The following is a 16630-nucleotide window of genomic DNA, read 5'->3' on the forward strand; positions in this document are numbered from 1 at the left end:
CTCCAGAGGAAAGAAATTGTTAAGATTCTAGAATGAACACTGTATCTGCTTCACATGGTTTTACAGTCCTTTTTTCACAAAAGTCTGTTTTAGAATATGACAATAATATTTATTTCACTTCAAAGGCAGAGACCTAAATTCTTCTCATCTTGTCTGTGAATCTCACTAATATCCACAAACTTATTATCTGCTCAATGATAAAAGGAGAGATGTTTTATGTCCCGCCCAAATTATATGAAAGATTGGAATGCTTAGACTTTCTAGGGATTTTTCAGAATTTCTTAAATGTTTTATATTTTAATTAGGTAACTCCAAACAACATCAGTGATGCCCTCGACGTGATGTCTCGCTGCCTGAAAGCGGTCCGGGAATGGATGGGGAGGAACAGGCTTCAACTGAACCCGGACAAGACTGAATGGCTGTACGTACCAGCAAGCCAGGATACTCAGAACATCCCATCCCTTAACATCGGGGACAAGTTACTACCCCCTGTTGATAGGGCCCGCAACCTGGGTGTCCTCCTTGACTCGCAGCTCTCCCTGGAAGATCACATAGGAGCTGTGACCAAGGGGGCCTTCTCCCGGGTTCGACTAGTTCGCCAATTACGGCCTTATCTGGACCTGTATGCCTTACGTACAGTCACCCATGCTCTTGTGACCTCTCGCTTAGACTACTGTAACGCTCTCTACTTGGGGCTGCCCTTGAGATCCACTCGGAAGCTTCAACTGGTGCAAAGTGCAGCGGCACGGACACTCTTGGGAGCCTCCCGATACTCCCATATCACACCTCTCCTCCGTGCACTGCACTGGCTTCCAGTTGCCTTCCGTGTGAAGTTCAAGGTGCTAACAATGACTTACAAAGCCCTACATGGCATGGGTCCGGACTACCTACGGGAGCACCTTCTGCCAATGTCAGCACCCCACCGTCCTGTGCGCTCCCACAGAGAGGGCCTCCTCCGGGTGCCACCGCTCAAGGAATGTCGGCTGGTGGCCCCCAGGGGGAGGGCATTCTCAGTGGGTGCGCCAGCCCTCTGGAACAGCTTACCAACCGAAATCCGGATGGCCCCCGACCTCCGCACCTTCCGGCGCGAATTAAAAACTTATCTGTTCCAGCAGTCCGGTCTGGCCTGAATAGATATTTATAGCTCTAATCTGGGGTCGCAGTTTGTATTTTACTATTGTTTGTTTTTCACTATTGTTCATTCTGTATGCCTACCTTATTCTGTACACCGCCCCGAGTCCCTCGGGAGAAGGGCGATTTATAAAAACAAATAAATAAATAAAAATAAATAAACATTAACCAACTGGACTGCACCACTACTCACCATCAACTCCACATCACTTAACAACTACTTAAAACCCAACCACCCCTTTTTAAAAATGTTCCTCAGCAACAAAAATCAATAAATTTTATCTATTTAGTCTATAATTTGCTACTTTAGTCTATTGTTATTCCATAGATATATTCCAGGAAGGTTACATTTAATCAGAAGTACTTGGTGAAAGAGTTAACCAAAAGCAATTCCAGGCGGCTGGTTTGCTTTACCTTTGCAAAACATCTTCAACAGATGTTAGCTTTAGTTACTAAAGCTAATGCTGCTTTCTACCAATTTTCCTAAGATAAAAATCACTCAAGATGGCCTTCAATTAATTCAATTTCCCCATGGTCTTATTTTAAAATGAGCAATACATTGGTTACTTTTTAACTGTTGAGGTTGATGCTGGTAGCAAGTTCCACATTTTTGTTATATTATCATAAAGGACATATTTTTCTTGGGCAGATGCTATCCTGACTTAATTATTTGGCAATTTTTATCTGTTCATAATTCATAAAACATTTCATTTCCCCAACTTTTGCCTTGATTCTCATTCTCTCTCTTGAATAAGCAAGAGTAGAGACAAGAAAATTGAATTAATCAGCAGGAACAGACTTCGGTATAAGCTTTTGATCCTTTTTTAGTAGTCTTTGATTCATTAACAGTACAACAGCTTCCATACAGTCACTGTATCACTGTTGGTCTTAATGATTTTTACAATATTTTTTCAAAATATTTTAAACCTCACCAGAAAATTTTAAAGACATCAGGCTAATTTTAATTGTGAACATCCATATGATGCAACTCTCAGGTACAATAAACAGATTAACATAGAAAACTAATCAATACACCAAAGTATCTGCTGCATAAGGTACTTACTTGACTGCTTCTGCTACATTGTTAGAAGTATGACCTGATAAAGCATCATGCAAATTACGGATAAAGTAATCTCTGTATTCTTCTGGAAGAGCCATGAATGTTCCACCCATCACAATGAATTCCACTTTGTCGATGCTGTGGCCCAGCTGCTTCAGCTGTAAAAATAAGATCAGTCTTTTGAACCATGCCAAAACCTACCACATATTTTAAGTCTGCTTAAAATATATAAAATATTATATGTATATATATACATATACATATACATATATATATACACATATACATATACATATACATATACATATACATATATATATTAAAACACTGCCTGATATATAATCAGCCCAGGTTCGAATCTCAGATAAAGGGTATGACTAACTGATGAGAACATAAAGAGTTCGAAATGATCATCTTAGCCTCCCAAATTCTTTATTAGCAATTTGAATAATTTGCACAAATAATGAGCTGTCATAAGTTGACTATGTCCTGTGGATAAGCCCTGAGTCGGGCCAAAACAGGAATGAAAGAGTTAATTAGCAAGGTCCATTCAAAAAGCCTTGACAAATACTTAAATATATATATATATATATATATATATATATATATATATATATATATATATATATATATATATATATATATATATATATATATATATATAAAAGATATTTCAAGTGAGGTTACTTCACAGCTTTGTATAAAACAAGCATTGTAGTATTAGCAGTTTTATTTTAGATTCCTCACTGAGTGTCCTTTAACAACAAACAACAAAGTTATATTGAGCTATCCATTTAATTCACAAACCTTCTTTCTTAACAGCCCCTGAAGTTTGGAATTCTCTTCCCTGGAGTTCTACTAATGCTTATGTTATGCCTCTCCTTAATCTCTAGCCATTAATGTTCTAGGATATTCCAAGAATATGGAAGGATAGGGTAGAATATTTAGAGTATTCTTGCTTTCCTCACCCCAAGGTTTTCATAAAAAATTATATTTATTCATTTATTTATTTTGAATAGTATTTGGAAACTTGTAGAGGAAGATTACTTTCTCAACCTGTAAGGGAGTTGTTGGCAGATGATATAAATAATCTTTGGCTAAAAAAGTAAATGGTCTTATTCAGTGTAAGATAACTTTATGAATAAAATAACATGGTGGAGAATGATTAACATCTGGCGCAAGAGCTCTGCAGATCACCATTCAAGAAGTTAACTTATAAAGTCCAAGCAGCATAGGTCATATTACTGGGATCTCTTTCCCTCTTGAAAATTGTAATCTTTTCAATGAAAAAGGTTCAGAGTTTGGTGCACATTTTTAATCTAGCCCAAATAATTTGCTGCAGTAGCTGAGTAATTGTCAGGACTGCCATCCGGCTACAGCCATGCTTTGCCAGATGCCAGTCTGCCATAGGCAATGGAGGGAGGAATCTGTGAGGAGGTAGAAGGGAGGCTGGGATAAGGAAGAATCAAAACTACTCTTTGGGCCATCCTGTGAGAGCCGCTGGCAGTTCCAAGGTCATGAAATGGAATGTGATGCCATCCAGCTTGCCAAGTCGGGGATTGTTACAACAATTTGCTTGAATGTAATTGAACAGTTAAAAGATAAGTTGGAAGAAGGGAAACATTTATCAGATGCTTTGGGTGTGAAACTTCAGATCCAGCTTTGCCTTACTGTAATCATTTGGCATTTAGCATATTTTTCTTTTGGTTCAGTTTTCGTTTTTACTGATGCTTTTCTATGTGAAAGAATCTTTTGTCAATTGGTTAATCTCCATGAATGCTAAATTGGTTTTAATAAATATATTTATTTAATATCATGGACACAATTGAAGACCAAGCTTCACATTTAGCTACCAAAGAACTAAATTGCTTTATTTTTATCCCACCATCATCCCATTCTCCCACCATAATAAATCCTTACTTGTTCAACTCTGTGTCTGGTCTGGAGATAAGGATCATATCTGGCACGTATGGCTCTCATAGATGTTGGCTACAAGAAATCAAAACAATATTCCTTAGAAAACCACTAGCAAGTTTGTTTTAAAGCGTCTATACTTCAAACTCCTTTCACTTCAGGTACAAATGATCAAGATCAAATTACCTTATAGTACTTCAGACCAATTATATAAGGATTTAGCTGTATGTAGAACAGGGGTGTCAAGCTGCCGGCCTGCAAGCCAGGTGCTTCATGGTGAAACCGTGCCCATCCCATTGCCGGCAATGGGAAAAAAGTCGTGACACGTCACGTTGCGAGTTTGACACCCCTGATGTAGAAGATTCTAATGCTGACCCATTAGAAGGAAAAAGAAGAGAACAACCATTAGCAAGTTGGATGGACTCACTCACAGTGGCAAATGGTACTCTGTGAAGACTTGGAACTCTTGGGTTATGGACAGATTGAGAAAATCTACAGTATGTGTTTGTTAAGAGTCGATATTGACTTGATGGCAAATAATACATCAAATCCAAAGTCTGAATTGTACTGTACTATTAAATTTTATTTTTGTTAGATCAGGAGTGTTGAGCTTTTGGTGTACTGAGGATAATACAATCTTGCTCAAAAATAGTGCTCAGCATATTAAAAAAAAGTTAACAGATTCAGTACATAAACTAAAATTTATGTAATATAAATTACATGTTGCAAAGATGACCATTCTTCTATTTAATAATTAATTCTATTACATTAAATTTGACACTTAAGTAGCAATGTCCAGAAGAGTTCTAGAAACCTGACCAAATGGGATTTTATAAATAACTCTCCATCTAATAGAGTAATTATAGAATAATTATATAAAATCTCCATTTTCAAAGCAATCCAAAGTATGTGGTGTGGATAGATTAAGGAGTTAAGGGAACAGGGATCTGATTCAATGTAATTTCTTAAACAGTTGCTTCTAGTTCATATATCAGACTTCAGCAAATCGCCAGACTGAGTCAGCTATCAATAAAAAACTAAGTGTCTTTTTAAAAACAGACACCTCTCTTAGTGGCTATATTACATGAAGATAAGGGGAGGTGTAATGGCACACTTTTGGAGCCACAATTTGAAAAAGTCTTAGTATATTAATATACTACTTCACAAATGTAGTTCTTTTAACTATTTTCTTGAACTTAAGTCCTCCACATGCATTGTCTATTCTGGATGAGAATTAGGGGAGATGAAATCCAACATACTCCAGAAGACCAGTAGGTTGGGGAAACTGTTGTAACAATCTAACAGTGTTACTACAACAATGTAGAAAGCATACTTATCTGTACCCACAACCATCTCTTCAATTCTAACTGTGTTTTGGATACTTCATATATTATATCAAGAATGACCATCTCACACTTCTTGCACTTGAGACTAATAATTACCAGAAAAGAACTCCAGTTGTGAAATATTGAAAGAAAGGGGAAAAAATCCAAAGCCACCACTATTCTATGAATGTAAAATAAACTGGTCCTCCCCTAATATTTCTGATATTCTGGTTTATAGTAAATGTATTGGTTTTTCCCCTGAAATAGGAGCAACAGGTCCATGATAGCAGTACCTCATATCCAGTGTAAGATTGTGTTGAATATTCAAAGTCAGAATCTGGCCCTCCAGGACAGTATCTACATTTTCAAGAAAAAAATGAAATCATAGCTGGAGGTTGAGTATATTATTAAAGGCAAGGGTTGGCAACCTATAGGCTGTGTACATTTAAATGAATAGCAGATGTTTGAAGGCAAAAGAACTGTTTCAATGAACGTTCAAAGTGACCCCTGTAGGAAGCAGGCTACTGACCTAAATACATCCAACCCCTAGGAAGCAGGAGGAGGAAAGGAATTCGATTTAGGCTCCTGATCTACTTCAAGACAGTAGAAAGAACTGAACCAGAAACATTCCAATTTAAAGAGTGGTTTAGATGTACTAGAAAAACCAACCCTAGCCTTGTTTCATGAAAGGCTAAGTTGATAATGAGGATTACTAGAAAAATCCATGGCTGTATAATGCTAAAGCATAATGCAGTTTCTTTGGCACTGGCTCAGAGTGTTATGTGCAATAACCATTATAAACCATAGTTAACTGTTTATTAGGAAAACCATTGTTTAATATAATATGCAAAGCAAATCTATACGTAAATTGTTCCCAACTCCACAAAGCAAGGTTGAAGTCCCAGGCCCATATTACTATTAAAAAAAACACATCCTGGAAAAATCCATCACCTGAGCACACTTACAAAAAAAAGCACTGAATTGCAGTTACTCAGTACTTTTGTTTCCTAAAATATGGCTGAAGTCGCTTCAGGTTTGAAAATTGACATGAAAATAAGGTTACATTTAGGCTATATCTTCTTTTTAGAATACTATTGTTACAACTATCAAATGCCAAGTTTAGCCATTCGCCTGAAAAAAGTTGTGCATCTATATCTTAAAGCAGGGGTCCCCAACCCCTGGTCCATGGACCGGCATTAGGCAGCAGCATGCCAGGAACTGGTCTGCGCAAACAAGCGAAGCCCCATCCGTGGGATGCAGGCAGCATGTGAAACCACACCCCCTCCGTTCCATGGGAAAACCTCTCCCCACGGAACCGGTCCCTGATGCCCAAAAGGTTGTCTTAAAGAACAGGCACCATAGTTATAGAAAAATAATAACATATCCATGCAAGCTTCATTTTAGATGAGTCTAAAAAAGATGTTTACAATTATTAGGAATTTATTTTTAAATGAAGCTGAATGCATTCCTTCAGATTTATTTTTTACTCCAGTACAAAAGATTCTAAACAAGAAAAAGTGAAAAAACAAGCCAACAAGAAAATCTATGTTTTGGCTAGGTATTTAAGATATTCTGACATGTTATTAGGCATACTCACACGCATATGTTTCCTGTGAAATTAATATGTGGACATCTATGTGGTTTGCACATTACTGCTACAACAGCAATCTGAAAGAAAGGAATATTGCAGAGAAGTTATTAAATATGTGGTCTTTTTGTATACAGCAAATACATCAATCCTCAACAGTTGTAGGAATGGTTAAAACAACTGTTCTGTTTAGAACATCCTGAAGCTATTCCCTAATCACTTTAACTTTTCCTGAAAATCACTAAAGGAAGCTGTAACCATTTAATTTTTCAACTTCACAAGCATTGTTTTTCAAAGTACATTACCTTAGACTCAATAGAACTAATTTTTGAAAAGATATGTACAGTATAGAATAGCACTGTGCCTACTCTCTATCGATTATTTTTATTATTTATTGCTTTACCATTGGATGACAAATTACAGCATTTAGCAAGCCTTGACTGATCTCATAAAGCTAACGAGGATTGGTTAGTATATGAATGAGATACCAGTTCCAGGGCAGTAACAATCAGAAATCCTTTGCATATGTTCTCAAGAACATTATATAGAGCTGGAGCAAAGTTCAGTTTGAGGAGGTTTCTCATTTATCCTTTATAGGCAGATACCCTTCTGAAATCAAATCCCTTCATAGATGGGCAGCAAACTAAATTAACTGCTGCAACAAAACCTTAATCTCAAATAGTAATTAATTAAAATAGACAAACTCTGCCATTCTCTCAATCTTTTAAGCAACATCCAAGCTAAGACGTGCATTCAGCAAGATAGTGAAGGGGGTTGGAAAGCAGGTGAGGATATTTTTTTAAACATATATAAACTATTTAGCTAATATTCCTCAGATGATAGTTTTCATACACTGAAAACAAACTTCACTGAGGGTATTTATCAGTTGAATTTATTCAGCTGATAAAACAAGAGCAAGTGGAAATTCTTTCCTGCACTTCCAAAATCTACTCCCAAACTTCTCTGAAGCTACTACACAAATAAATATTGGGGATACAAAATGGCCAAGGAAGAAAATCAGTGTGTGACTATAACTGCTTGAACAACCATTACTTTCACCTAAAGAGAAAATTCTTTTCTTTCCCTGTAAGTGTGGCAGGCAAAGCTGTGGTCTGTCAATAATGATTTTGCAAAATCTAATAATTTTAGATTGAAAAGTTCAATCTATTTATAGGGAAAGAGGGGGACTCAAGGCGCTGAATTTGAAATTGTATTATGATGCAGTTGCCTTGATGTGGGTTAGTGATTGGCTTAATTTAACTAATAAGAGAATACTTCATCTTGAGGGATGGGATTTGGTATATGGATGGCATGCATATTTGCTTTACGATAAGAAGGTGGACAGGGCTTTTAAATCCCATATTCTTAGAAGTGCTTTATTGCGTGTCTGGAAAAAGTATTATTATAAGTTAAATTATAAAATACCGATTTGGGGAATTCCTGGACACGCGATAGAGGGCGTATCTATGGGAGTAAGTTTGGATATGGTTTCTTATAAGGAACTACTTAGATTGCAAGGGAATGATTGGCAACTTAAATCATTAGATGAGTTAAGACAAGAAAACATAAGTTACTCTTGGTTTCAATATACCCAATTGAAAGCTAGGTGGAAGTTAGACCAAAAGGTTGGCATCACAATTACAGATCAAAATTTAGTAAAACAAATTAGAGATTTAAATTGTGCACATATAAAGAGGATATATAATGCTTTAATTGAATTGGATTCGGAAACGGAATTAGTTAAAGATTGTATGATAAAGTGGGCACAAAATATTCAGGAACCAATTTTGTTGGACACTTGGGAGATAATTTGGGTCAGAAATGTTAAATTTACTCAGGCTCAAAACTTAAGAGAAAATTTTTATAAAATGTTTTATAGATGGCATCTGGATCCCAAGAAGTTGTCTAACATGTATCCTAATTTACAGTCTAAATGTTGGAGATGTGGTAGTTTAGAAGCCACCTATTTTCACATGTGGTGGACTTGTAGAAATATAAAAGCTTTTTGGATTAAAATTTGGTGGAACATTCAAAAGATTTTTAAGAGAAAGATAAAGTTTTCTCCGCAATTGTTTTTATTGGGTATTGTTGTAGATTGTGATGTTAAAGAAACTAATTTGATGTTGAATATGATAACAGCAGCACGGTTACTGGTGGGACAATATTGGAAGAAGGATAGTTTGCCCACTGTAGAAGAATGGGTGTTTAAAGTTTCGAATCTTGCAGAAATGTCTAAGATTTCTGCTTACTTGAAAGATCATTCACAGGAAAGATATATTTCAGTTTGGAGGAGATGGATAGATTATATTCAGAACAAATATGGGACTAAAAAGTTCCATTTAGCTTATGAGTAGATGTTAGTGGGATATTGTTATTGGTACTTTGTATGTAGTTATGTTAAAGGGGAGTTAAAGCACATTATGAATTTGGTTAATTGTATATTATGCATAATTTTTATTTAGAATATGATTATTATAACTATAATCCTGTATTTAGCTCTAGGAAGTGGGGGGGGGGTTTGGGGGGGGGATTTGGGGATATATTGTAAAATTTTGTTTTTGTAAAACTCTTTAATAAAAAAAGAAGAAGTTCAATCTATTTGAGTTTCTCCATGCAATATTGCTGCAAGTACTAAAAAGGCTGCAATGATAACTTTTTAACTGTAAATAAGTGCAAATAGAAACAAAAACTTGCAAATAATTTTGCACTTAAAGAGAGGCATTTTGTGATAGGTGTTTTTAATTTAAAAGGATTTGAATTCAAAAAATATGTACATATCTGTGATGATTTGACAATTACATCTATTGGTCAAGCCAGAACAGTAACTGGAAAAGATTAACTAGTTTACCTAGGAAAAATATAAAAGTAAGGAAACGTAACATTCCTAGAGCAGAAAGTTGAAGTTGCCTCAATACAGGCCAGAGTCAGACCACTAGCCCATCTATTTTCATACGGTACTTTAGGAATGGCAAATTCAGAATATTCTAGTAGATTTTTTGTCACACAGCAACAAATGTTCATTGCAACAACAAAATTACTTCTTCTCTACACATTAAAGTTGTTTAAGGCAACACAAAATGAATTAACTTTTCATTCTTAGCAATTTCATGTGCTCAGCAGCTGTTCAAAGTCATTGTATTCTTTAATTCTAAGTATATAGTTTATTTTTATGTTTATGCATATCTTGCAAACAGTTCCAAGTGGGGAATATCAGATTTTAAGAAAAAACAAATGAATTCTGCAATGTTCAGATCTCCCAAGATCTCAGATATAGTACTGATTTTTTTCAAGTGGAAATTCTTATCACAAACTCTGGGACCTTATGAATGAAAAAGACTCTTAAGACTTACCCCACTAGCAGTTCGGATGGGTTTTGCTTTCAACTTAGGAACCAGCACTTTGCGGTACTGAGGGGGGACAGCAGCAATGATGTCAACCAGGCGTGGCTGTGCTGAAAGGCCATATTTGGCAGCCGTCCTTGTTTTAATCCTGAAATTGAAAGCTGTGCAATTTAGAGGCTATATAACAGGGAGAGGCAACCTGGTGCTTTCCAGATTATTTGGATTTCAACTCATGTCAGTTCATATCAATATTTGAACTTGCCTTGATAAGAGATTGTTAATGCTATGGTTAATAATAACCAAAAAGCTTCAGGTTCCTTCTATTATATATATTTTTCTTCAATACAATTACATTGGAGTATGCTATAACAAATACAAAAAAAGTTAGTACTAAAAGGAGGGAAGAGCTCCAGCCCTATATTCTTGTCTTTGGATGGAGTCTTATGATTTAATTTATTCTCTCTCTGATCCTATTCAATATCTACATGAAGCCATTGAGTGAGGCTGTCTATTAGCAAGGGGTTAGATATCAGTTATTGCACTTATTTAATCTTTGGGCTGGCCAAATGATGCTCTTAAGCTTCTATCTCAGCATCTTAGGTTCTGGATAGAGAGGAACAAACTTAAGCTCAAACTAGCAAGACTGAGTGGCTAAGGATTTAGGGACTGCCTAGATCTGAAAATCTATTTTTGGTTCTGGATCGGATGGCATTGCTCCATATATGGGGCTGTCTGTGAGATTAACTCAGAAGCTATAGTTGGTCTAGAATTCAGTATCACAAGTAATGATGTGATACTAAATGCATAAACAACCAGTATTCCACGAGCTGCTTTGGTTGTCAGTGGGTTTTTGAAGGTGTTGATGATCAACTAAAGAGCTGCTCATGGCATAGAGACCTATCTCCAATTACCTTTTGCTATTCACTAAAATCTGATACACCAACATTCTATCCAACCTAGGTTTGCTATAATAAGCTCTCTAGAACTTCAGATACAAACCTTTTACAGGGCACAGCCTTTCCCATTAAAGTGGGGAAGACAGAAACAGTAAAATGATGAAGAGCAAAGAAGAAATAGAAGGCAACTCACTTGTTTAAGTTCACATCTTTGCCCTCGTCGTGGGCATCAATGAGTTGTTTGATGACATCAGCTATAGTCATCATCATAAGCTCTGCTCGGCTGAGATCTCCTAAAACAGAAGGGTTATGAAAGAATCTGTGCAAGTATACAAATGTAAACTTACTTGTGCTCTCAGACATCATCATCAAGTTGGAAGGGACCTTGGAGGTCATCTAGTCCAACCCCCTGCTCAGGCAGGAAACCCTATACCATTTCAGACAAATGGCTGTCCAGTCAGTGTTGGAGCATTCACCACTTCTGGAGGCAGGTTGTTCCACTGGTTAATTGTTCTAACTGCCAGGAAGTTTCTCCTTAGTTCTAGGTTGCTTCTCTCCTTGATTAGTTTCCATCCGTTGCTTCTTGTCCTGCCTTCTTTGTGGCAACCCCTGAGATATTGGAATACTGGAATACTGCTATCATGTCACCCCAGTCCATCTTTTCATTAAACTAGACATAAAGAGCCTTGGTGGAGCAGTGGGCTGATGCCTCCTTAAGTAACACCAGCTGCCTGCAATTAGTGCAGGTTCGCATCCCACCAGGCTCAAGGTTGACTCAGCCTTCCATCCTTCCGAGGTAGGTAAAATGAGGACCCAGATTGATGGGGGCAATTAAGCTGACTTTGTAATAATGCCGCTTGGGGTGTGTGTGAAAGCCCTAGCAAGCAGGCATATACATAGAATGAAGGCTACTGCTAAGCTTGTAAGCCGCCCTGAGTCTTCTGAGAAGGGCGGGATATAAATGTAATAAAAATAAATAAAAAAATACTCAATTCCAGCAACAGTTCCTGATATGTTTTAGCCTCCAGTCCCCTAATCATCTTTGTTGCTCTTATCTGCACTCTTTCTAGAATCTCAACAACTTTTTTACATCGTGGTGACCAAAACTGGATGCAGTATTCCAAGTGTGGCCTTACCAAGGCATTGTAAACTGGTATTAATACTTCATGTGATCTTGATTCTATCCCTCTGTTAATGCAGCCTAGCACTGTGTTGGATTTGGCAGCTGCAGCACACTGCTGGCTCATATTTGACTGTCCACTAGGACTCCAAGATCCCTCTCAGTTACTATTATTGAGCAAGGTACCACCTATACTATACCTGTACATTTGGTTTTTCTTGCCTAAATGTAGAACCTTACTTTTTTCACCACTGAATTTCATTTTGTTAGATAGTGCCCAGTGTTCAAGTCTGTCCGGATCCTCCTGTATCTTAAGCCTATCTTCTGGAGTATTGGCTATTCCTGCCAGCTTGGTGTCGCCTGCAAATTTGATGAGTTCCCCATCCCCTCGTCCAAATCGTTGATGAAGATGTTGAAGAGCACTGGGCCCAGAACAGAGCCCTGGGGCACCCCACTACACACTTCCCTCCATGTAGATGCAGTTCCATTGAGGACCACACACTGAGTGTGGCCGGTCAGCCAGCTACGAATCCATCTGGTGGTGATGCTATCTAACCCACATTTTTCTATATTATCAAGTAGTAGGTTGTGATCTACTTTATCAAATGCCTTACTGAAGTCCAAGTAAATTATATCCACAGCATTCCTCTGATCCACTAATTTTGCCACTTGGTCAAAGAATGCAATAAGATTTGTCTGGCATGATTTGTTTTTGACAAACCCATGTTGGCTTTTAGTAATGACTTTGTTTGCCTCTAGATGTTTGCTGATTCGTTGTTTGATTATCTTTTCCAGAATCTTCCCAGGTATTGAGGTCAGGCTGATAGTTTCCCTGGATCTATTTTTTCCCTTTTTTGAAGATGGGAACTACATCAGCTCTCTTCCAGTCCTCCGATAGTTCCCCAGTGTTCCAGGATCTTTGAAAAATATAGTTCAGTGTTCTGAGATCACATCTGCCAGTTCCTTGAGAACCTTGGGTTGTAATTCATCTGGTCCTGATGATTTCAACTCATGTAGGCTGGACAGGTGCTCACTTACCATTTTCTTGCCTATCTTGTGTTTCTATTGTTTTTTATGGCACTGTTTTTGATAGGTTAGACTGTTTTTCCCTTTGTGTAAAGACAGATGCAAAAAATGAGTTAAATAGTTCCCCCCAAGGTTCCTGTGGCTTCAACACCTTCTATCATTTCATCTCTGTTAGTGAGGATTAGATCCAATATGTCTAATCCCCTAGTTCCCTTCTCTACTTTTTGGGAGACAAAGTTGTCTGCTAGGTTTGTCAGGAATTAGTTTGATCTTCCACTTGGTGCAGAGTTTGTCTCCCAGTTGATATCAGGGTAATTAAAGTCCCCCATTACTTTTGTGATGTGCTTCCTACAATACCTTAGTTACAATACTAGCAAAAAAGATCATCTATTTCCTGTTTGGTTGGGCGGCCTATAGCAATGTCACTTCCCCCCCTTTTATATTGACCCAAATGCATTCAAGACAGTTTTCATCAGGGGTCTTCAAACTTGGCCCTTTTATGAATTGTGGACTTCAACTCCTAGAATTCCTCAGCCAGCATGCCTGGCTGAGGAATTCTGGGAGTTGAAGTCCACAAGTCATAAAAGGGCCAAGTTTGAAGACCCCTGGTTTTCATCGTTGTTGTGCTCTATTTCTGTAGAGATGTAGTTATTTCTTATATAGAGAGCAACTCCACCTCCTCTTTTGTTTGGTCTGTTTCTTTTAAATAATTTAAATCCCTCTAGCTGTGTGTTCCATTTGTGAGTTTCATCCCACCATAGTCTTTCTCTTCTGTCAAAGCCCAAAGTCTATTCACCTGAATCACAGAACACAAGTACCTTTAGTACTAATCAATGTGGCCTCTACACTGCTCTGTGGTAGATGATGAGAGCTGAGGAAATGCTGCCTTCAGATAATAGGCAAGATAACTGTAGTACATACTGTAGTGGACAAAGTGAAAATGATTAGGTCACCCCTAGTTAACTTTCCTCAAGGATGTTTGAAGACTCAAAAAGGAAGGTAATAGTGAAAGAGTTCTTGGAGGAATTATATTTTTTCCTAAAGCAACAATTTGTTCTTTTCTAAGGAACAGTTATTCACACAGAATAATCATGGACTGGAGGATATGATAATTACTGTAAGTAGACACCTAGCTTATTTGAAAATCATACTCAAAAAGCATTTATTAATATTTTATCAAACTAAACGAACATTTAGTTGAGTACCAAGGAGTTCAATCTTTTCAATACTTTCAGTAATGCCATGGAGAAGATGCAAGAAATGCATATCAAATTTGAGATGGGATAATACCTAGAAGACTAAAAGGAAATTTAAAATAGCCTTGTATTTTACAGAAATGGACCAAAAGTTACAGAATTAAATTTAATAGAGGCAAGTTCTTCTCTTAAAGGAAAAAAATCAAATGCACAGATAGCAACGGTGATATTTGTCCTACTAATAATGTTTGTGAAAAAGGCCAAGGAATAGATTACAAACTAAACTAGCAATGTAACTGGTCGGAAAAATAATATAAATGCAATTTTAGGCTGCATCAGCATAAGTATAATTTCCAAATGACAGAAAGTAGCCATTCCATTTTGCTTTGGTCAGATCCTACCATCATTACTATGTTTGGGACACCACATAGTATGGATTAAGACAAAGAGGAACAGGTTAGAGAAAAGCAGCAAGAATGATTAGAAGATTAGTAAGAAGAGAGTTTAGTGTAGTGGTTAAGGCAGTAGGCAAAAACCGGGAGACCATGAGTTCTAATACTACCTTAGGCACAAAGTCAGCTGAGTGACCTTGAGCCAATTATTCTCAGCCCTAAGAAACAAGGAATGGAAAGCCACTTTTGAAATTCTTAGCCCAGAAAACTGCAGGGACTTATCCAGGCAGTCATCAGGAGTCAGTGCTGACTTGAAAGAGGCACATGCACAGACACATTATGAAGAGAGACGGAAGGAACTGGGAATAAGTCTTGAGTAAGGAAACCTTTCGAGTTTAGCAGAGCAAAACAGGATATACTAGCATTGTTAAACACCTGAAAGGGGTCCAGCAGATTCTCTATTGCCCCGGACAGCAGGTTACGGGGAAATGGATTTAAATTACGGAAGGGCAGATTGTGATGTGGTGGTTTCCCCTTCAATGGATGTGTTCAGGTGGAAGACAAAGTCAGTTCTCTCCTTGGGATACTTTAATCTGGATTCCTACGCTGAACAGAGGGAAACCGTTCAAGTCTCTGAACACTCAACCAGCATTTTCAGACACGTTTCTCATGATGAAATTACTCCTTTTTGTACTAATGATGCCGATCATATTTAAAAGCCATCTCAGTCGCAACTTCCTATCGGTGAACATGAGACTGTCCTACAGCGTTCGAGCTGTAGTGGGACTACATTTCCCAGAATACCCAAATAGCGAGGTCCCACACCCAGTCCAATGCATCTGGAGGGCGTCTTTTTTAGAAGGCTTCATACCAATATCCCTTCTGTCCCGTCCCCCCCCCCCCGCCCCTTCTACCTTTCTTTTTCTGCCTCATGGCGAAGGTCTCCCTGACGACAGCGAAACGATTTCACAAGTCCTCCCCTCCCCGTTTTTTCTTTCCGGCCGTCAAGCAGGACCTTCTGTTGTGCCGCTCTAGGCTAATCTTTTTTTTTCTTCACGACAGTGCCGCAAAACAAAAATACGGGGAACCGAGTAGGAACAGAAGGCAGGTTTTTTTTTTCTGAGCGAGATTGACAGAGTCGAGCGCGCCCACGAGGAGAAGGGATTGGTAAAGCGCGAGGCGTCCCCCCTCTTCGAACTGACCATATTCCGCTGCAACCGGAGCTAGGGCGCGTATTGATGCTTAATGGCAGGGTGGAGAACGGTTGCCGTTTATGACTTTTGGACTTCAACTCCCAGAATTCTTGAGCAAACTATGCTGGCTCAGGAATTCTGGGAGTTGAAGTCCACAAGTCATAAAGGAGCCATCGTTCTCTATCTCTGCCTTGTGGAGTTTACGCGTGGCCACAACTGCAAAATCCGGAGGCCGAATAGAGGAGGAAGCAGAAAGTTGTAATTTTGTTGTCATCTAGGAATTTTAAGGGGGTTTTGCAGCTCGGATTTGGTAGCTTTTCAGATTGCGTAAGCATGTAGAGAACCGCCGTTTTACGTTAGCATAAATCAGCCCTCTTGCCTTCAAAGAGATTAATTTCTACGATCACAGGCGGTTGCTTTCTTTCCAGCAAGGCTATTGGTTCGCTAC

The 16630-nt window shown here is 38.1% G+C and overlaps 1 protein-coding gene across 3 annotated transcripts in view; it reads right to left on the minus strand.

Annotated features, from left to right (window-relative positions):
* ELP3 (elongator acetyltransferase complex subunit 3) overlaps nt 1-15989 on the minus strand; it is a 189001-nt gene extending 173012 nt beyond the window's left edge. For all 3 annotated transcript variants that reach the window (XM_081345107.1, XM_081345108.1, XM_081345109.1), the window contains exons 1-7: nt 15904-15989; nt 11449-11548; nt 10369-10507; nt 7028-7098; nt 5724-5787; nt 4112-4180; nt 2195-2349 (exon numbers count right to left, since the gene is read on the minus strand). In XM_081345107.1, the coding sequence (XP_081201233.1) occupies nt 2195-2349; nt 4112-4180; nt 5724-5787; nt 7028-7098; nt 10369-10507; nt 11449-11548; nt 15904-15922 (617 nt within the window). In that variant the 5' untranslated portion in view covers nt 15923-15989. The remainder of the gene's footprint in view (nt 1-2194; nt 2350-4111; nt 4181-5723; nt 5788-7027; nt 7099-10368; nt 10508-11448; nt 11549-15903) is intronic.
* Nucleotides 15990-16630: the final 641 nt, after the last annotated feature.

This window comes from Vipera berus (assembly GCF_964194415.1).
Source record: "Vipera berus genome assembly, chromosome: 1".
Classification (NCBI taxonomy): Eukaryota; Metazoa; Chordata; class Lepidosauria; order Squamata; family Viperidae; genus Vipera; species Vipera berus.